The sequence below is a fragment of the Melanotaenia boesemani genome, chromosome 8 (genome assembly GCF_017639745.1).
Source record: "Melanotaenia boesemani isolate fMelBoe1 chromosome 8, fMelBoe1.pri, whole genome shotgun sequence".
In the NCBI taxonomy this organism is placed as follows: domain Eukaryota; kingdom Metazoa; phylum Chordata; class Actinopteri; order Atheriniformes; family Melanotaeniidae; genus Melanotaenia; species Melanotaenia boesemani.
Window position 1 is genome coordinate 37,919,891 of NC_055689.1, and position 23,252 is coordinate 37,943,142.

At 45.6% G+C, this 23,252-nt stretch overlaps 1 protein-coding gene across 2 annotated transcripts; it reads left to right on the top strand.

The window, feature by feature from the left end:
• Nucleotides 1–1,464: 1,464 nt before the first annotated feature.
• inhbab (inhibin subunit beta Ab) lies at nt 1,465–13,317 on the top strand. Of its 2 annotated transcripts, none has more exons than XM_041993623.1 (3): nt 1,465–1,539; nt 7,578–7,842; nt 11,663–13,317. In XM_041993623.1, exons 2-3 carry the CDS (start codon nt 7,578–7,580, stop codon nt 12,454–12,456), a joined length of 1,059 nt encoding a protein of 352 aa, XP_041849557.1. In that variant the 5' UTR covers nt 1,465–1,539; the 3' UTR covers nt 12,457–13,317. The 2 variants fall into 2 exon arrangements, with proteins under 2 accessions (XP_041849557.1, XP_041849556.1); XM_041993622.1 differs by lacking the exon at nt 1,465–1,539 and adding an exon at nt 6,779–7,110 and having other exon boundaries at nt 7,207–7,842.
• Nucleotides 13,318–23,252: the final 9,935 nt, after the last annotated feature.

Genomic DNA, 23,252 nt, shown 5'->3' on the forward strand with positions numbered 1-23,252 from the left:
CATAAACACGTGCAAGAAAAAGGAGATTGTTGGTAACCTTCACAGGAAGGAGCTACTGGCCTGCAGGTTTTAAACATCTCCTACTACAACACACCTTTGCACAAGCCTGTTAATGACCCAGTGGTTAGAGTCAGGTATGTTGCATCAGGGTAGAATCCAAAACCTGCAGGACAGTAGCTCACGAGAACCGGAGTTGGAGATCCCTGCCATAGAGGAAGTAGGGAAAGGAGGATGTTGGCTGAGCTGACAACAGCTCCCACACTCTACATGAAACTGTGGGGTCGCTCAGTAGCTCCTTCAGCTACAGACTGCTGCACCCTCAGAAGAAGCTCTTCAGGAAGTCCTTCATCCCATCAGACTGTCCAACATCAATCTGTCATAATGGACGTGTGTTTCCACCCACATGTCCTTGACACAGTCTGTATAAACTGCAGCAGCACACACGTGTCCTTAGTATGTTAGTCATGATGGACATCACCCCTTACATGACTTAGTCTGTTACTGGGCACTATTCCCATGGGATGTGTTCTGTGTCTTGTTCTGTTGCTGTATGTTTGGACTGTAAATGTAAATGTAAAACCCTACAGTATGGGTGGACTGCTTCTGCTGCTGTCGGAGCTTAATTTCCTGATCTATGGGATGAATGAAGTATTATCTATCCTTTCCTTAGGATGTCTGAAAAACTCTCAGAAACTCAGAGTAAGGTCCAGGTGGAAAATATGCTACAGCTAGCAGAAGTGGCTTCTCTCATGTCCATTTTGGGTGAGGAAGACTGTCGGGCATTCAGAATAACTTTATCTAATATGATCAATAACCCTGATTGGAAGATAACTCCCACCTCCCATCTCATCCATTTCCTCCAGCTGATCCGGGGATCCCATCCTAGCTCTGACACCTGTTGTACAGGGACTGGACAGCTTATCAGAGGGTCTGGTATCCAAAGCACTACCCCACAGGAGTCCCTGGGGGATATGATCAAACGCCTTCTCCAAGTCCACAAAACACATGTAGACTGGTTGGGTGAACTTCCACGTCCCCTTCAAGACCCTGAAGAGGGTGCAGTCCACCGTTCCACAAAGAAAACCACACTGCTCCTCTTCAATCCGAGGTTGGACTATCTCATGGACCCTCCTCTCCAGCACCCCTGAATAGACCTTACCAAGGAGGCTGAGGAGTGTGATCCCCCTGTAGTTGGAGCACACCCTCCGGTCCCCCCCAGTCCTGTCCAGAGGCACTGTCCCGGATGTTGACATGATACTGCAGAGGTGTGTCAACCAAGACAGCCCTACAGCCTCCAGAGCCTTAAGAACTCCGGGCGGACCTCATCCACCCCCGGGGCCTTGCCACCGGGGAGCTTTTTTAACCACCTCAGTGACCTCAGCCCCAGAGATGGGAGAGCCAGCACCAGCTACCCCAGACTCTGCTTCCTCATCGGAAGACGTGTTGGTGGGATTGAGAAGGTCTTCAAAGGATTCCTTCCACCCACACCACCTTCCAGAACAAGCACTGATTTTGATCTGGGTTGGAACAGTCAGTTAGGTAAGTTTCTGTCTTGGTTTCTGTCTTATTGTTTACATCGCTGGTGTGGGGTTAGCACCTTCTCTCTACAACCAGTTGTGGCCTTGACGCGGGTCACACCCACTGTGTACTGCTCAGGTAAAGCAGATAGAGGCGGTTTCAGTCTGCGGTGAACAAAACAGAATTTATCAGTTCATTGATAAATGTCTCAGACATTCAGGTTCTAGCCCTGACTGAGACCTGGATCCGTCCAGAAAACACAGCTACACCAGCTGCCCTTTCTGTCAATGCAGAATTTACCCAAACACCTCGCTCAGCTGGACGAGGAGGTGGAACGGGCTTTCTTATTTCCAAAAAGTGGAACTTTACCTCTCCGTCCTATGGCTACCTGCTCATCACCTGAGTATCACCAGTGAAGGTCTCTACACCCATCACTGCATACATTCTGGTCATTTACCGCCTCCGGGTGGCAGTATAGCTGAGTTTGTCTCTGAAATGGACATGATTCTCTCTGACATTCCTGATGATGGCACACCACTAATTGTCATGGGAGACATGAACATTCACATTGGCAAACCACAGCGACTGACTTTCTGGCTCTCATCTACTCTTTCAATCTGAAACTGGTTCAGACTCCTCCAACACACAAAGCTGGTAATACTCTTGACTTGGTTCTGACCAGAAACTGCTCCACAGCCGACCTGTCTGTCACCCCGCTGCACCTTTCAGACCACTTCCTGGTTAAATTCTCTGTCTTCCTTCCTCATGCCACTCAAGCGGCTCCTAAAATGGTGTCCTACCACAGAAACCTGAGCTCCCTCAGACCTACACAGCTGTCTGATGAGGTTTACTCTGCCCTCCCTTCCCACTCAGACTTCTCCTTACTGTCTGTTAATGAGGCTACAGAAACACTCTGCTCCTCTCTCGCCTCCTCTCTGGACAAACTCTGTCCTCTGGTGTCCAAACCAGCCAGACAAAACCCTCCCAGTCCATGGCTCACAGAGGTTCTGAGGGAGCACAGAGCCGGACTCGGGGCTGCAGAAAGAAAGTGGCGCAAATCAAAAGAACACACTGACTTGTCTGAGTACCAGCAAAAACTTGAAACTTTCACATTCAGCCTAAAGGCGGCCAAGATAGCCTTTTATCAGAACAAGATCCGCAATGCTCCCAACACACGACATGTTCATAGTGTTTAACTCTCTTCTATCTCCACCACCTGCTCAGCCTCCCACTGTGCTGACTGCAGAAATGTTTGCTTCCTACTTCACTGAAAAGGTCGCTACCATCAGTAACCAATTCACTGAGCCTGACCAACTCAGCCTTACCAAACCAGCTACTGGTGCCTCACTCTGCTCCTTCCGCTCTCTAAATGAGGACCAAGTCTCTAAACTTCTAGTCAACTCAAAACCCACGACCTGTCTTCTTGATCCTGTTCCCTCTGACATCCTGCAGAGCATTTTACCTACAATCAAACCTGCAGTAACCCATATTATCACCTCCTCTCTTAAATCCGGTGTCTTTCCTTCTGCCTTCAAGCAAGCTCGGGTTCCCCCACTGCTGAAGAAACCCACACTCAACCCAGCCCAGGTTGGAAACTACTGGCCGGTCTCACTGCTTCCATTCATGTCTAAACTACTAGAACGTGCCGTCTTCAGTCAGGTCCCACAGTTCCTCCAAGACAACAACCTGTTAGATCCATATCAGTCTGGCTATAGGCAAGGCTGTTCTACTGAAACTGCTCTCCTGTCAGTTACTGATTCCCTACGGGTTGCCAGATCCACTGGTCAATCCTCAGTCCTTATACTGCTGGACCTGTCGGCTGCCTTTGACACGGTCAACCATCATATACTGTTCTCCACACTCTCTGAGCTTGGCATCTCAGGATCTGTCCTCTCGTGGTTTATGTCCTACCTCACAGGAAGATCCTTCAAAGTATCTTGGCGAGGGGGCGTGTCCAGATCACATGGGCTGACAACAGGGGTGCCTCAGGGCTCGGTGCTTGGCCCTCTTCTCTTTTCTTTATACACGTCCTCACTCGGTGCATCATTAGCTCTCATGGTTTCTCCTACCACTGCTATGCAGATGACACTCAGCTTTTCCTTTCTTTCCCACCTGACGACACAACGTCTCAATGTGAATATCAGCATGTTGCTGATATCTCCGCATGGATGAAGGATCGCCACCTTCAGCTAAACCTGTCCAAGGCCGAGCTTATTGTCTTTCCAGCCAATCCTTCCTTACCACCACAGATAAGCGTGCAACTTGACTCCATCACGCTTGTGTCTACGTCTTCTACCAGGAATCTTGGTGTCATGGTAGACAACCAGCTGACCTTTAAGGACCATGTTGCCTCGGTTGCTCGATCTTGTCGATTTGCTCTCTACAACATCAGGAGGATCAGACCCTACCTGACTGAACACACGGCCCAGCTCCTGGTCCAGGCTCTGGTCATTTCACGCATTGACTACTGCAACTCCTTACTGACTGGCCTGCCTGCATGCTCAGTTAAACCTCTGCAGATGATCCAGAACACAGCAGCACGTCTGGTCTTCAACCAGCCTAAAAGAGCTCATGTCACTCCGCTGCTAATCGCTCTCCACTGGCTTCCAGTTGCAGCGCATCAGATTCAAAGCTCTGCTTCTGGCTTACAAAACAATAACCCAAACGGCTCCGGTCTACCTCCACTCCTTAATCCAGAGCTACACTCCCTCTCCACAGTTACGCTCTGCCAGTGAAAGACACCTAGTGCTCCCACCACAAGGTGGCGCCACATCAGTAGCTAGACTCTTCTCCTCTGTTGTTCCCCGGTGGTGGAACCATCTACCAAACTCCGTCCGATCCGCAGAGTCCTTATCCACTTTTAAGAGCAAGCTAAAGACTCAGTTGTTTAAGGAGCATTTCCACACTTAGCTTAACTCTTCTACTCAGAATGAGTTAGAAAGATTTGTCCAGATCTTTGGCTCAACCAAGTACTGAAGAAACTGCTGCACTTATACCCAAGATGATGCTGTTTGATGAAATCATGATTTTGTAATCAAACAAAATGACTTACAAAAAAAAAAAAAAAAAAAAAAAAGAAGTTATACACTGCCTCTAGCACTACATGACAGCACCTGGTCCACCTGGACTCCAGCAGTGTGACTGCCATTTAATGATGACGTCCATCTTGTTTGAATTCATGCTTGTGTTGTTCTTACTCTCAAATGTAAGTCGCTTTGGATAAAAACATCTGCTAAATGACTGTAGAATAGAATAGAATAGAATAGAACAGACCCACAATGTCTGAGTTGAGGTCAGCAACTCCAATATTTCAAAATTTTAAAAGGTAACAAATATCTAAAAAGAAGTTTTATAACTCAGTTCGCTGTGACTTATTCAGGGTTTGACGTGTGTTTAGCTGAAAGATGCTGACCAAGCTGGATTCATGCACCCAGTTTATACGATTTCTTTTTCTTTCTGAAAGAAAACTGAAGGAGGGGGACCAAATTGCTCCATCCAAAGTGGGATGAATGCTGTCTTTCCTGATCAGACCATGGTTTCCTCAAAGAGTTTTCCAGTTGTCTTTAGCCCACATTGTTTGGATACCACCAGAGCTTGAAGGATGGTTAAACTGGTCAGACTGGGTAGAGAGAACAACATCAGAAAGAAGCCTGTCTTCACCTTCAGGACGTCTACCTGCAGACTGGATTGATGGTCAGCACTATTTTCCACACAATTGGGAAAAGTGGACCAAAGACAGATTAAAAACCTCCCAGGTGATGCTGTAATTCCTGCTTGTCAACAGCAGAAAGCGTGCTGATGTCGGTAAGTGTGTGATGGTGTGATATGACATGTCATGAACGTTGTCCTTCTGCTGCTTGTGACAGCTTCCATCTAAATTCATTTCACACCAACAGAGTTTCTCCTCCACGTAAGGTGGTGATAATGCTGGTGTGATTCATCTGTGTGTGGTATGAATTAATCAGAGACACTGTTCCTCCTCTTCCCTCCTTCCTCCTCTTCTGTCGTGACGTTCATTCAGGAGGAAACACCACACGTGGATTCTGAGATATTCTGAGATTTAACTCTGTGTCTCTGTGTGTCACCCTGTGTGACTCATAGGAAAATACCTCTGTGAATGGAGGGAGGGATTAAACGGGCAGAGAGGTATAATTGCTGCCAGGGAGCAGAGAGGGAGAGGAGAGTGACCCTATACAGCATTCATGCAGCGCAGACCTTCCCTACCAGTGAGGATCTGGACCATTAACACCAAAACCACCAGACGGAAGACCAGGGAAGCAGACCTTCTGACCTGCAGGTCTCAGCTGATCAGGATCAGATTTTCAGGACAAAATTCTGCCTTTGGTTCCTGTGGCGGTTCCTCAGACAGCTGAAAGAGACTCCAACGCCATCCATCTGCCATCAGACTGTACTGTCACTCTACTTTCAGATTCTACCAACTGCTTCTACTGTTACTTACTGTCAGATTCTGCTGTATGATAGTTATCAGAGTCTATCATCAGATTCTACCATCATACTCTACCATCAGACTCTACCATCAGACTCTACCATCAGATTCTACCATCAGATTCTACCATCAGACTCTACCATCAGATTTTACCATCAGATTCTACCATCAGACTCTACCATCAGATTCTACCATCAGAGTCTATCATCAGATTCTACCATCAGACTCAACCATCAGATTTTACCATCAGAGTCTATCATCAGATTCTACCATCAGAGTCTATCATCAGATTCTACCATCAGACTCTACCATCAGATTCTATCATCAGATTCTACCATCAGATTCTACTATCATATTCTACCAACTGCTTCTACTATTACTCACTGTCAGATTCTACTGTCTGATAGTTATCAGATTCTACCATCAGATTCTACCATCAGACTCTACCATCAGAGTCTATCATCAGATTCTACCATCAGACTCTACCATCAGATTCTATCATCAGATTCTACCATCAGATTCTACTATCAAATTCTACCAACTGCTTCTACTATTACTCACGGTCAGATTCTACTGTCTGATAGTTATCAGATTCTACCATCAGATTCTACCATCAGAATCTATCATCAGATTCTACCATCAGACTCTACCATCAGATTCTACCATCAGACTCTACCATCAGATTCTACCATCAGATTCTACTATCATATTCTACCAACTGCTTCTACTATTACTCACTGTCAGATTCTACTGTCTGATAGTTATCAGATTCTACCATCAGATTCTACCATCAGACTCTACCATCAGACTCTACCATCAGACTCTACTATCAGATTCTACCATCAGAGTCTAGTATCAGATTCTACCATCAGAGTCTACCATCAGATTCTAACATCACATTCTATCATCACATTCTACCATCAGACTTTACCAACAGACTCTACTATCAGATTCTACTATCAGATTCTACCATCAGAGTCTACCATCAGATTCTAACATCAGATTCTACCATCAGACTCTACCAACAGACTCTACTATCAGATTCTACCATCAGATTCTACTATCAGATTCTACTATCAGATTCTACCATCAGATTCTACCAACTGCTTCTACTGTTACTCACTGTCAGATTCTACTGTCTGATAGTTGTCAGAGTCTACCATCACATTCTACCATCAGATTCTACTATCAGATTCTACCAACTGCTTCAACTGTTACTGTCAGATTCTATTGTCTGATAGTTATCAGGGTCTACCATCAGATTCTACCATTAGACTCTACCATCAGATTCTACCATCAGATTCTACTGTCTAACTCTAGCATCTGACTACCATAAGACACTAGAATTTGATTCTACTATCAGATTCTGCTTACAAAGGGTGTATTTTTTGTCAGTAGATTCTCCTGGTGCACTGTGAGACTCTACTGTATCTACTGTGAACTGCAGTCTCGGCATCAGATCATAATGTGCTCTCAGTTTGCCATATTTTTCTTTGTTCCTGTGTTTTTTCTGGTCGATGCCTCCCCAACTGTTTCTTCATCGCTTGAGATGGGATCGCAGTTCCAGGAGGAGGCACCATCCTTGGACTGTCCATCTTGCTCTCTTTCTCAGATGAGGAGGAATTCTTCTTCATCCAGGGGTCAAAATGAAATGGTAGAGGCAGTGAAGCGTCACATTCTCAACATGTTGCACCTGAGTGCTCGGCCCAACCTCACACAGCCAGTTCCTCGGGCTGCACTGCTCAACGCCATTAAAAAGTTGCATTTTGGTCGTGTTGCTGAAGATGGCAGCGTGGAGATCCAGGAAGAGAGTCAGGGTGCCAGGGACCCAACACCATCCAAACCATCGTCTGAAATCATCACCTTTGGAGAAGCAGGTGAGTCCAACAGTCAGTGTTAAAAGCGTCTGCTAAATAAATGACTGTAGAATAGAAAGTAAATCTAAAATATTAGTTGACCAGACTGCACATATTTTTACTGACTCTGTGAGAGGACCCAAGCTTGAGGTGAACCAGTCTACCATGGGAAGATGGCAGGCTGGGTAAAGGAAGAGGTATATATTTATATATATATAATACTATTTACAATATACAATTCACACAACAAGTTATCCATATAAAATAGGAATAACAAGTGGGATGGTGGGATTCAACATCTAAAACAGAAGTATGGGGTGCATAAAAACAATACAAAAAAAACAGAGTTAACCAGTTTGTTGACAAATGCCACAAAAACTCTCTTTAATAAAAACATTTTCATTTTTAAACATCTGAAAAGGTTAATGCACATACTTCCAAACATGCTAACTTAACATCTGGACTTCAGAATATCCAAACGTCTAAAGATCAAGACTTTTTAAACATCTGGATATTTAAGCATATGCAGTTCTAAACATCTATATTTCTATACAGCTAGACTTCTAAACATCTGGAAGTTTAAACATAAGGACATCTGGATTTCTAAACATTTGGACTTTAAACACCTGGATGTCTTCATATCTGGACTTCTAAACATCTAGACTTTAAAACAACCAGACTCAAATTCTGAGATACAGACTTCTAAACATAGAGATTTTTATTCATACAGACTTGTTATCGTACAGAGTCCTAATCATATGAACTTCTAATTGTAAGCACTTCTAAAACTTATACTAGTATAGCTTTCTAAACATACAACCCTATAATCATACAGACTTCTAATCGTGCAGCCCTCTGCTCGTACGGGTCTCTATCAGTGCAGACTAATGTTCGTATGGGCCTCTATCAGTGCAGACTAATGTTTGTACGGGTCTTTATCGGTGCAGGCCTCTGTTCTTACGGGTCTCTATCGGTGCAGGCCTCTGTTCGTACGGGTCTTTATCGGTGCAGGCTAATGTTCGTACGAGCCTCTATCAGTGCAGACCTCTGTTCGTACGGGTCTCTATCGGTGCAGACTATTGTTCGTACGGGTCTCTATCGGTGCAGGCTAATGTTCGTATGTGTCTCTATCAGTGCAGACCTCTGTTCGTACGTGTCTCTATTGGTGCAGACTATTGTTCGTACGGGTCTCTATCGGTGCAGGCTAATGTTCGTATGTGTCTCTATCGGTGCAGACTAATGTTCGTACGCGTCTCTATCGGTGCAGACTAATGTTCGTACGGGCCTCTGTCGGTGCAGACTAATGTTCGTATGCTTCTCTATCGGTGCAGACTAATGTTCGTACGGGCCTCTATTGGTGCAGCCTTTTAGACAAACAAACTTCTAAACATACAAATACCCGAGGTTTAGAAATTATGCAAACAGTTGCTTACAACACTAACAGAAAGAGACAAATGCCCATAAATTTTTTTAAAATTTTTATTTAAAAAAATAAACAAACAAAAAAAAAAAACAACACTTGAACATTTAATTATATGTTACATAAGACACATAGGCCTAAGCATGTGAGAAGGATCTCATCTCACTGACGAATAAAATGGTGATCTTAAAGATAATTATGATAATGATACTATCAGTTACTGCTGTTGTGATTATAACAACTCAGTACTAAAAACAGTAGTTGTAAAATGTGATGAATAAAGTGTGAAATGGATTGTGATAGGTAAGGTATATCAATTCTAAGAAATTGATTGGTTTTGTCATGCTAATATATCCGAGTATCATCTGCATAGCAATAGAAGTGTATATCATTGCCGTCTAAAAATGTTACATAAAGTATAATGTTGAAAATATGGTCCAGTACAGAACCCTGAGAAAACTCCATGGCCTACTATGGTGTGTGAGGAAGACTTATTTACATGAACAAACTGTAAATCTATCAGATAAATATGACTTTAGATTAGTTTTAGAGTTGTTAGAGGAGGTGGAAGTCTGTGATAGTCAGCTCAAGCTCAACAGATGGTAAGGACGCAACTGACTGAGGAGTTAACCTTCCTCTTGTCCAGGGTTACTCAGTTAGGTCCTATGAGGGCTGCAATTTAACAGGTTTTCAATGTATTCCTGCTTCAACACACCTGAATAAAATTAAATGGCTCTAACAGCCTATCAAGTTCTATACAGTGACTCATTAATTTGAGTCTGGTGTGTTAGAGCAGGGATTCATGGAAAGCCTGCTGGATTGCGGCCCTCATAGGACTGAATTAAGTAGCAATGCTCTAGTCCACTGGTTCCCAATCTGGGGTCTGGGACCCCTAATGAGGTCTCCCAACAAGCACAGGGGTCCCTGAGCCACTGTGATTAATGTCAACACGTTGTCCCTATTTTAAGAAAAAAAGGAAGGCTCTATGTTAATTTAATTACCTTTAACTTTGGCTTTATCAAAGGACAAGACTGCAGTTTTTGGGATGAGAATCTCACTTTTGAAAGCATTAAACCAAGTATGGTTTCAGCACAGGGTGGGGCAAGGGTCCATGGCTTTTTAGTATATACATGACGGGGATCCCCAAGGACAGTAGGTTGGGAACGACTGCTCTACTCTTCGGTCCGATGCAGATGAAAGATGAAGTACAGACCTTCACCTGGGGTGGTGGGTGGCTCTTAGGCTCACAGGGTTCTGGTTTCTGTCTTTGACTCATGCTTGGGTGACCGGTACCTGGCGGTGCTGGCGGACAGCTGCCTCTGGTACCCAGGGGTTTGAACTCCATGGCATGGAGTGGGAGCTCTGGCTACAGCCTTCCTCTGCCTCCTTCTGTCTGGATGCATGGCCATTCTTGCGGTGGGCTGGTTCTGGTCTCTGTGGTGGGTACTGGTTGCCTGGGGCTTGGGGCCCTCGGTTAGCCTCTGATCCTTGGAGTGGCAGCTGCTGCATTTGCATGATCACATGCACAACCCTGCAAACTTAAACACACATTCTCACACACAACTTTGTACAAACACACACAGACAGTTTCTGTTGTGTTGGTTGTTCATGGTTTTTAAAAAAGATGAAGTACAGTGTTTATTATTAATTCTTCACCATCAGTGTGTCAGAGATTACGTAATTAAGTAAATACAATGATCAGAAAGTGTTGTCTCGTGGTCGGTTTCTGTCAGCGTATACCAAGCCGGTGGCAACGGCTCTTTTGGGTTGCTTACATAAATGCATATGATTGCATTGTGCTATAAATAGTTGTTTGCTCTGAGAAAACTGTCATTAAAAAGCCCCTGAAAGGTTCACCCTAATTAGTGAACAATAACAAGAATCGGGCTGGGGAGGCATACAGCGAGGTCTCAAGCCGTAAATAATCTCCTCATTCAGACAAATGTTGGCCTCAGTAATTATTTTGCAACAGGAGACAAAGAGGGCAGCACAGGCCAGGATGAGGGGAAATAGTGGTGTTCTATAAAAGCTACCTTGTTGACCACATTCCCTGAAACCAGGCCTGTCAGTTTTTTTAGCATCTCTCTTTATTTCATGTATATTTAGAGGAAGAATCATGCTTTGTCCTTGATGACATTAACGTGAGATGGTAGGGGTACTAGGGTTACTGGGGGTGGGAGGGTGTCAGTGTCGTCATACATTTTTCTTTCAAGACTTATTTGTGAAACAAGAGAAATATTTTTTCACAAATATTTCCACCGGTTATACTTTGGTTGTGATTCATTAAAGTCAGAGTTTTAAAAACTTATTCAGCTTAATAGTGGACCAAGAAAATTAAATCAGTTTAATTGTGTCTGATTGATGTTGAAGACTGTTTTCAGAAACTGATTGATTGATCTTGATGACTGTTTCCTGCTGCAGGAGACGCTCCAGACACGGTGAGCTTTGACATTGTGAACGAGGGCAGCTGCTCAGCGGTGGTGGAACGGGCCAGTGTTTGGATCTTCCTGATGAAATCTAAGGTATTCTGGGTGAAAGGTAAAGTGATGCTGAGGGTGCTGCAGCCCCATCACAATGAAGAAAGGGTGACTGATGAGAAGTGCGTTTCAGAGAAGATGGTGGACCCTCGACGCAGCGGCTGGCACATGCTCGCTGTTCCTCAAACTGTTCAGACTTTACTGAACAGTGGCAGCAGTTCGCTCAGACTGCGGATTTCCTGTCCGATGTGTGCTGAGGCCGGGATCTTGCCAATCCTCATGTCTGCCAGAGGAGAACATTTAACAGATCAAGATCAGTCTCACCGCCCATTCCTCATGGTGGTGCTCCGAGCTGGAGTGGAAATGCCTCAGCAGAGAGTGAAACGAGGTCTGGAGTGCGATGGCAGAATCCACATCTGCTGTAAACGACAGTTTTATGTCAACTTTAAAGACATTGGCTGGAGTGACTGGATTATTGCTCCATCTGGTTACCATGCCAACTACTGTGAGGGCAACTGCCCAAACCATGTGGCGAACATCGGCAGCTTGTCTCTCTCCTTCCATTCAGCAGTCATCAGTCATTACCGCATGAGGGGCTACAGCCCGTTTCAGAACATGAAGTCTTGCTGTGTGCCGACGAGGCTGCGGGCCATGTCCATGCTCTACTACAACCAGGAGCAGAGGATCATTAAGAAAGACATCCAGAACATGATCGTGGAAGAGTGTGGGTGCTCGTAAAACTTCCTCGTCGGACTTCAGGAATACTCTTCCTGCACATAAAAACACATCTGCAGATGATTGTCTTAGGTGACAAGTTGGATTTCTTTCCAAATTGAAATGAGCTGATAAAAACTTTGCAACCTATGATGGCATCACGTGTGTGTGGTTCTTAGCTGCTTTTCTTCTGCTGATTATGACATTTGTCTGAGGTTCAACTTCTGTAAAACATCTCTGTGGTGAGAAACTTGAAATGCTTTTTTCATCGAGCTGCTGGAGCTAAACTTTCCTATTATTATTATTATTATTATTATTATTATTATTATTATTATTATTACAGCATATAAGTTAGATGTAAATATAAATACAGAGTGAACAAAGCTTTGTCAAACCAAAGTCAACACTGACTCTCCACCCTAACCGGTCGAGGTAGATAGCTGCCGTCCCTGAGTCGGGTTCTCTTTCTGGTTCTAGTTCTGCTGGAAGTTTCTTCTTTCTGTTAAAGGGGGGGTTTCCTTTCCACTGCCTCTTGCATGCTCAGGATGGGGGGGGGGGGGGGGGGGGGGGTCATCATATCAAAGTCAAGATTCAATGCAGTCTGCTGGTTTTCATTATTTAGGCTATTATTTATCATGAATTGCCTTGAACTGATTTGTCTGTAAAGCCCTGAGATGACGTTCTTGTGAATAATTAAATGTATAATTAAAGCTTGGTTCATTTTTTCAAACCTCTAAATGAGCTCTCTCGTATAAACATGGCTAATGTTTAATTATTTGACTAGATGATAAAAACATTTAATCTTTGGTCATTGTTTTATGTGAATTTAATCTAATTTATTGGTCTTTTTGTTTTGTTATTAAACAAAGTGTCAGTTAAGATTTTGGAACTTTGTCTCTTTCTTTTTTTTTAACTTGTCCTGTCCAGCATCATAGCAGCAAAATGATAATCTGTTTGCTGTATCGTGCTGAACAAATTTGCTCTGCCAAGGGGAGGCCTATGGGTAAGGCTCCTCTTGATAATCTGATTAATTTATTTATTTATTTACTTTGAATCACGGAATCTATGTAATCTTGCTGGACCTGACCGGAGGGGACAGAAAAAGATGGAAAATAGCAAAAGGGAAAGAAGAAAGGAGACAAAAAGATCACAGACAGAAGGAAACGACCCTTCAATCCACACCATCACCAGACAACAAACTGTTACACCTGTACATGAACACACCAGAACATTTCCTACAACTTTTACAAAAGCAGAAACACACACACAGAAAAAACAGGGCTGCTAGTCATTAAGAGTTTTTAAATAATAACCAAATCAAAAAGACATAACAGCGACCAGATACTTACTCACAGGAAAAAAAAAAAAAAAAATATCTCTTAGTATAAAAACCCACTGGACACCTCAGTGACTGTGTCAGCATGCAGAGCATGAGGAAGAGGAGTGATCAGTGATGAAGAGTGGTGAGTGAGATCATGCAAATGCGACCACGCCTCCACGGAGGCCAGAGGCAGACCAGGGCCAGAGGCCTGGGCCCTCAGCAGCAGACCCGGAGCACCAACCCAAGCCACCCCACCACGAAGACGACTCCAGCCCCACCCGAAGGGCGGCAGAGGAGAGCCCCAGCAAGCCCCCCATGGTCCCAGGGCACGGGTCCCAATGGGCCAAGATCAGCAGCCGCCGGCCGCCGGCCACCTAGGGCAGCCCAGGAGCCCAGAGGCGGCCGCCCCATCCCCCAAAGGCAGAGGGCCCGCAACATGCCTAGGAGGACCAGGCCCCCCCAGAAAGCCACCCGGCGTAGGCCAGCACACACCCCGATGTTCCAGCCGCACACCCCGAGAACCAGGGTGCTATCGGCCCCCACCCCACACTCCCCACCTACTCCAATCTGTCTTGGGGGCAGACTTAGACGGAGGGGCTTGTGAGGATCGGTAGTTTCAAACGAATTTCGTATTGACACACCGATCCCTGAGATCTGAGGAGTCCTAATTTGGCCAGAACGTACTGTCACGTAACCAGGAGGTTGGACTCAGAAATTTCAGAAACCAAGGGATAGGTAAAGAGTTTTATAAATGAACTGAATAGAAATGAACTCGGGAACCTGGCGGAGATCAGAGAGTCTGAGTGGAGGAAGGCTGCAGTAGACGCTTCCGCATTTCTCCGTCAGAGAAGTAAACAGAGTCCGTGATCTAGAGACAAATACCAGAGAGCAATCCAGAGGTCAGTTATACAGGGGATCCAAATATTAACCAAGGCAGAGTTACCAGTCAGGGAGCGGGCAGAGGCGAAAGTCCAGGTTCAGAATTCAGGGTCGACGGCAGGCAGGCAAGCAGACAGACAGGTAAACAGGTAAACAGGAAAAACAGGCAGGAAACGGAGGCTGGATACGTGCAGGGATAAACCGAGACGATCTGGCAATGAAGGATTGTCACAGACCAGCATATAAAGGTCGCAGCCCAGGTGGAGCAATCAGCAATCAGGCTGGGAAAAAACTGACCCTCTATCAGCAGAGACGTGCCACACGTCCTCGGGTCCTTCAGTAATAATTTCATGTTCTCACATCATCAGTAATAAACCCATGTCCTCATGTTCATCTCATCTCATGTCCTTATGTCTTCCAGTAATAATCTCATGTCCTTCATTTATAATCTCACGTCCTCCGGTAACCTCATCTCCTCAGGTCCTTCAGTATTTATCTCATGTCCTCATGTCCTTTAGTAATTGTCTCACATCCTCACTTCCTTAATAACCTCATGTCCTCACATCCTTTAGTAGAAATTTCATGTTTTCGCATCTTTCAGTAATTATTTTGTGTCCTCCTGTCCCTTCCCAGACAAACCAGCCTAGTATAAAGGAGGCATCAGCTCTCATCTCCAGTGTCGCCTCCTGCTTCCAGGTCCACGTCTCCTGTCTCACCTCCAGCTCCAGCGCCACTGTCTCCGGAGTCCCTGTCTGCTCTGCCTCCAGAGACCCAGCCAGCCTGCCCCATGGTCTGCTCCGCAGCCTCCAGCGCCTGTGCCCCTGTCCTGCTCCTCTCTTCTGGTCCCCGTTTCGTAGAAAGGTCCCTAGTCCAGACGCTCCTCTCCCTCTTCTGGTCCCCGGTCGTCCACTGGAATTAATAGAATTTATGTGTCTTCCAGAGCTCCAGTCAGTGCTCTCAGCGCGCATCCCTGAGTTCCAGCTCCAGTCAGCGGGCCTTCCAGAGCTCCTGTCAGGCCGTCCGCCAGAAATCCAGCAGCTGCCGTCAGCCCGTCTGCCAGGGATCCAGCCTGCCCGTCACCCGGGTCGTCCTCTGGAACCGGCCCTGTTGTCTGCTCGGCCTCCGGGTCGTCCGCTTGAAGTGCTATCCCTGTCTGTGACTTCTCTGGGGCGCCCTCCTGAATCCCGTCTCTCCTCTCCCTGGCTGCCTGCGGGTGCGCCCCACGTTCCATGCTTCTCGGGTCTGTTTTGCCTCTCCTGTCTGCTGGTAGATCACGGACTCTGTTTACTTCTCTGACGGAGAAACGCGGAAGCGTCTACTGCAGCCTTCCTCCACTCTCTCTGATCTCCGCCAGGTTCCTGAGTTCATTTCTATTCAGTTCAGTTTGTTAAATAAAACTCTTTACCTATTCCTGGGTTTCTGAGATTTCTGAGTCCAGCCTCCTGGTTACGTGACAACATGAGATTATAAATGAGATTATTAGTGAAGTAAGTGAGGATATGAGATTATTGATGGACGTGGGGACATGACATTGTTACTGAAAGATATAAGGATGAGATTAATACTGATGGACTTAGAGGACATGAGATTAATACTGAAGATAGTGAGGACATGATGTTATTACTGAAGGATGTGAAGACATGAGACAATTACTGAAGGACGTGAGGACAAGAGGTAAAATTTTTGAAGGATGTGAGGACATGAGGATATTACTGAAGGATCTGAAGACATGAGACAATTATTGAAGGATGTGAGGATATGATATTACTAAAGGACATGAGATTATTACTGAAGGATGTGAGGACATGGGTTTATTACAGATGTGAAGACATGAGACAATTATTGAAGGACGTGAGGATATGATATTACTAAAGGACATGAGATTATTACTGAAGGATGTGAGGACATGGGTTTATTACAGATGTGAAGACATGAGACAATTATAGAAGGATGTGAGGATATTATTGAAGGTCGTGGGGACATGAGGTGATTAGGACAATGTCTCATCATGGACATATCTATTTGTGCAAGTGAAACATCTGAGGAGGTGGTTCTGTGTCAGACGGACTGGGAGGAGGGAACGTATTCAGAAAGGCCCGATGAGAGGTGGACTGTCATGTCAGCAAACTGAAGGATCTGTCTTCTGTGCGTGGGCAGGCTGCAGGATACGTCAGCGCCGTTAGCTGAGGGAAGGCTTGCTAACCTCATCACACCTCCACCACAGACTGCTGCTCCATCACCAAACTCATACTCACTGCTGCTATTTAGAGGCATTCACCCCCACAGCTTCCTTAGAGACGTCGTTAGGTTGTCCACACACTCATCTTCATCTGTTTCAAATGTCTTTACACCTGTAATGAGATCCTCTCCCACAAATCAGTCACTTCCAGGAAGTTCATTTTTTTATTTGCTATAAACCTTTAAAAAATGTTGTTTCTGCAAACTCAGATTTAAATGACGTTAATGTTTCCATACAAACATGACACTGATCATCAGAAATGAGATCTCTTCATTGTTTAAACATCAAACCTGATTCTTCATCTGTGAAAATTCACAGAGCTTTGAGACATTTTGGGACAAAACTGTGAAACACTGAGAGACAGATCTTTGAGGCAATGGGGGACAGAACAATGAGATATTTAGAGACAGAACTGTGAGACCTTTTGCTAATGAACTCAGAGGCGTTTGTTGGATGGGTGGATGGAGGGAGTGGTGGGGGTGGGTGGGAGGATGGGTGGACAGTGGTCTGAGTGGGACGGGAAGGATGGTGCTCCTGAACTAAATGGCGTGGTTGTGACTCCGGGATGCACAGCTGATCATTACAGGCATGTTTGGGTGTAATGATGGTGAGTGTATATGTCTATGTGTGTTTAGAGGGGAAACATGTAAATTATCATCATTATTAGTAGTAGTAGCAGTAGTGGTAGTGGTAGTAGTAGTTTTACTGGGGGTAGTTGTAGTAGTAGTAATAGCAGTTGTGGTAGTAGTAGATGTAGTATTAGTAGTAGTACTCCCCTCTCTCCAGGGTGTGGTGCGTGGGTTCCTGGCTCCCTTATCGTGCCAGTCCTCACACCCCTCCCTCCCCATGCTTGCATTTATATCCACACACACATACATCGATGCAACCAGAGAATATTTAAGTTTTGTTACTTCATCTGTGGTAATAATGAGTAAATTGCAATTGTTTGGCGTGATATTGCTGCTGTTTCAACATACAAAGGTGTGTTGCCCTAAATGTACCATTTTTCATCTATTTCTAAGTAGTCAATTGTTGTGAAAGTATTGGAGAATAATTTGCTTCTTGACTGTTAATATTCTTTTAAAGCTACGTTAACTGTGTTACCAGCCATGTGTCAACCAACTAGACAATAAGGGAAGACATGAATCAGAAAGCTGCCTTGCTTGTAACCTGCGGAGTAGAGGAAGTTCAAAGTAAGACATGAGGTACTAGACATGACTCATGATGACTCAAAAAGAATGAAATTGAAATGGCTTTATGTACACAATTTAACATACTGGTTACACTAAAAATGTAATATTTTATTAAACAAAACAGAACATATCTAATATTAATTAACCTAGAACACTGGAATCAAGAATGTAAATGAAAATAAATAAAAACTGAAAAAATAGGATAAAAAAACAGCAGACTTTGCTTTGTTGCAAAAAAGGAATGTACACACACACACACACACACTGTGATGGTTGTCGGCAGACCCATTGCAGGCAGACTCAGGCAGGAGGCCAGGCCCAAGCAGAATAATCCGGGCAACAAATTCACGAGGCCGGCCCAGAGGCTGGACAGACAACAGACTCTGGTCAGGAGGCCGGCCCAGAGGCCAAGCAGAAGGATTCTCTGGAGGGCTCAATATCCACATTATGACGAGCCCCAGAACCAGAGGCAGAAGAGGAGCGATCTCCTCTGCTGCGTAGATCACAGGCGGCGGAGGAGGAGCAATCCCCTCGGCGGCAGAGACCAGAGACTGTAAGTGAGGAACATCTTGGCCAGAGACCCCCTCTGGAAACTGTCTCTCCAGAGGGCTCAGGAGACACCACAACTTGTCATGCCCCGGAACCAGAGAACATTGAACATTCAAATTGTCCACAACCACAGGGGGGCCACGGAGGAACTTCTCCACCGTAAACTCCCCCAGGAACAAGGACATGAAGAGAGGTGTCTCCACCAGGGACCTCCTCAAAGAAAGGGACATGAGGAACAGTGTCTTGACCACGGGCCTCCTCAGGAACAAGGACATGAAAAGAATCATCCCCTCCAGGGACCTCCTCAGGGACAGGGACACGGGGAAGCTGAGGCACTGGATGGACCCTGGGTGCCGGCATGGGACATTGCAGCACTGAGCAGGACCTTGGAGCTTGCGTCAGATGCTGAAGAAATAGAGCAGACCTGGGAGCCGGCGTGGGGCGCTGAAGCACTGGAGCAGGAGGCGACACTGGAGACGTGGGCCTTGGAGCGACACCAGAGACTCTGACCGTGAAGACGGTGGCATCACCCATGACGTGAGGCATGGAGCTGGCGGAACCGGCGGAGACCGGTAGTAAGTAAGGCATGGAGCGAGATCGACTGGAGCCCTGCCTCCCCTGGCCACCACCGCAGCCCATGCAGACCCCTGAGACGTGCAGCCCCCAAACGGCGTTGCCCTTATCGCCAGTCTGGACCTCCAGATTGGCGAACTCTCAGAACAATTGTTTGTAAGGGTGGCACGCCACCAGTTCCGCTGAAGTGATATACGAGTGGCCCTCTGGGTCCTTGTGTGACCAGTTCCATCTGCCTGCTGGGTCCATGTCTGGTCAGATCCTTCTGTCATGTATGGCGGCGGAGGTGAGGACCCAAATGCAGGCAGAATCAGTGCAGGTGAAAGGGTTTGTTTTCAAAACGCAGGACAGGGAACCACACATGACAGGGAGCTAACCAAAAGGATTTTACAAGGGCAAACTGAAAACCATGGGGTCTATGTACACAGAGGAACAAATTGAGAACAGGTGAACTGAATAAAAATCAAACCAGGTGAGCTAATGAGCCAGGGACAGAAAACACAGCACATGAGGGCAAACTGAACTAAACATGACACACACACATACACACTCACACACAGAAATTAGCCCACCGATGGATGACACATCTTGAAGTCCCTCCACCCCCTCCTACTCAGTACACTGGTGTACAAAGCAGCATGCAGCCAGATCCGGGTGTTTTCTGATGCTGTTGTGACACCACCTCGCAGGTCATTGTACATTTCCCAGACACATGCTGTTACGGTGAATCAAACAGAGATGGATTTGGACCCCAAGATGCAGACACAGACCAACCAGAAGGCAGAGAATGGATCAAACAGAAAGGGAGTTTAATGAAGGTTTGAGTTGAATCAGGAAACAGTTTGTAATCCAAGTTCAGGATCCGATGACCGCTGTGGGTCTCAGCTAGCCAGACAGAACAGGTGGGCAGGCAGGAGCGTGGCGTGGAGCCGGTAGGAGCGTGGCATGGAGCCGGTAGGAGCGTGGCGTGGAGAGTGCAGCATTGAGCTGGAGAGGGGAGAACAGATCCAACCCGGGTAATCCAGGAGGTTGGCGAGACAGATAGGGCTGGCAGGATCCATTGCACCAGGAGTCTAAGCATAAAACAGATCTTGTTAATTACAAGCGGAATCTCAAGCGGAGGACTAGTGAGGCCATGACGGGTAACTGGATGATCCAGCGAGGATGGTAGAATGATCCGGTGTTTAAGTACGGCGGGGAAGTGAAGGTGGCTTAATTGTTGGATGAGATCTTGGTGTGGTAATCAGCCCAGGTGAGATGGTTGCTGCCCTGGAATAATCTGCTAAACCCCCCTGGCCAGACAGAGGGAGCAAAACACACACACTAGGGCAATCCAGGAACCACACACACCAGGAAACAGACAAGAATCATAACACACGGAGCTCTTTTACAGTAGACACATCATGTCCAAGCCCATCCCGGGACAACCCTTCCTGGTAAGCAATGACTGACCTGAGAGTAAATGTCTCCCTCGGAGTACCAGATTGGAGGGGAACTCACACAAAGGAAATCTCTTCTGGTGGTGGTGACGCTGTGGAAGGGCTTCCAGGGTCAGTGTCGATCCATCAAAGTTCTCCAACCCTATAGCTGTGTTACTTTCCCAGCACGCAGAACTTTCCCGGAGGTGAGGTCTTCAGTTGTAAATGCAGAGGGAACCTGAGATGCACTTTTCATTTGCCTGAAGCAGGTTGACTCAGGAAGGTTAACTTCTTGTTCTACAGCCGTCTTAAGATGAGCCATGCAGGACAGCAACCGAAGATGAAACAAATGGAACATCCTCCGTAGAACGTGAGGCTGCAGGACTGTGAGGAACATTGTCTGAACAGCAACTTTTCCACTGGCTCTTCTTCAGCCAGCTTTGGTGGCAGCATCAGGCTCCTCACCAGCGTCCTTCATCTCTTCTACGCTTTGTGTAGTTGTGGGAGCTGCTTCAGTCCCCGTTACCCTCGTTCAGCCTCTTCTCCAGCGTTCCTTCAGTGAAGGAAAGATGGCAGCGATGAATCGATCCACCCGTTATGCTTGACATTGTTGAATTCTGCTTCTACAGCGGCTGAACTTGAGTTGATATCAGTGGTTTGGAAGAAAGGGACCATCACTCCTGCACACAATTCTTTTATTTCAGACACACACAAAAACAACAAAACAAAACAAAACATATCGTTTTGCAATAACTTTTGGGCCAAAGAATTAGCTCTCAAGGCGTGCACCCTCTTTTTGATGAGTCGCACAGCGTATTGAAGCGGTGAAGCAGCTAGTTTTTTAAACTCACATGCAGGGCCAGACCTTGGTTTGCCTGAGGCGGCCCGTTTTTGAAGGCCTCTCTAGCTTGCTGATGAACTTCGCTCACATGCTCCTTCCATCCTGGTCGGACATTTCCATGTTTAGCACTTTTGTTATGAAATGTTTTGCTTGCATTATTTAAAGCAGTCAGAATTTTATCATACATAGCACATAAATCATTGTTATGGTCCAGGTTAGCACAGTTGGTATTTCCACACAATATAGCATCATATGGAATTTGAATTTTCCCTAGATTCGTTTCGGTCAATCTATGATAATGCTGCAGATTAGACTCTGTGAGCTTTGACCATTTTACTTTACCAACATAAGGGTGAGTACAGTGGTAAGTAGCGGACTAATCTTATTATTTGAGGGATGATCTCGTGGAGATGGTGGATGTTGTCTCGATCCTCATCAGCCATGGCAAGCAACCTGCTTTCCTCACAGATTTCTGTTACCCGCTGACTTCGGTCAGTCTGGATCGCACCACATGGATCCGCATGTTCCAGTTGTTTTCCCTCTGCATCTGGAATGGTAACAGATTCCTCTGCAATCTGGGCTTCCAGGTATTTCTTGCATATCTCTGATGTGAGAGGGACTTCAGAGTTATCACAGCCTTCTGCCTCGCTGCGTGCCACAGTGGTGATGCATGTATCAGTTCTTTTGCTTCAGGGACTGATATAATGAGTTGTGCTATTACCCTCACAAAAAATCTTTTATGTGTGGTGTTTTGATTTTCAGACATTCCCACTGGCAGATCTGACAAAGTGAGGCCGTTTTGCACCCTGGTTTCCTTGTAAGACACCAAGGCACTCGATGTAAGTCTTGAGGTCACGATGAGGAGAAAAAGCCTTCACCAGAGCACCAAGAGAAGCACGAGAAAAATCACTCACAACTTGTTTTGGTACAGGAGCACCAGCGGGAGTCCACTCTGAGCCACTGAGCTGCTGCAACAGCATCATGTCTTCCTGACAACATCTGGACCACGGGTCCGCTGGAGCTGCTCGGTCCCGTCAGGAGTCCTTGATACAACCAGATATGGCCAGAGGAGCCGTTTGGTCTCACCAGTTTTTTCACCACTGAGCCAGTTGCATCAAAACACACTGCTGAGATTTCTTTGACAGTATCTTGTAAACATGCATTTGTGTTTGACTCCAGTAGTGGCAGAAAAGCTTGTCCAGGCCGATGTCCCTGACGCTACCACTGTGTGGTGACTGTATTTTAGCATCTGCAGTGACTTAATGGGATCTTTGTCAACCAATTCCAATTCATTTCTCTCTTTTTTTTAATACTTAAATTTTTTATTGTTTTTATGACAAGAAAAACAACATAAAACTTCAACAGCACAGTACAATAAAAAGAGCATCAGGATCAGACCTCAAGGTTAAGTAAGTAAGTAGGGTTTATACATACCGGTATTCAATAAAATTTATACAAGTAGTATCACCTGGAAATATAGCGCAAGTAAATAACTAAACGAGAAAAAAACAAACAAAAAAAAAAAACCTTTAAATCAAAGGTATAAATTGGTAGTGGGGGTCAACAAGAAACTTCCTTATTCAATCAAAAATTCTGTCCATCTTCTCCATCTTGTCCGATACAAGTCTTTTCTCAATCTGAGTAAAATGGTCAGTCTTTCCATCTCATGACTCTCTTTCATTATTTCAAGCCAATCGTTAACTATAGGTGGGTCGGTCTGTAACCATTTACGAGTTATTGCTTTTTTTGCTGCCACAATCATTATTTTCAAGAGGTATTAAGCACTTCCTGTTATCTCCTCTGGTAG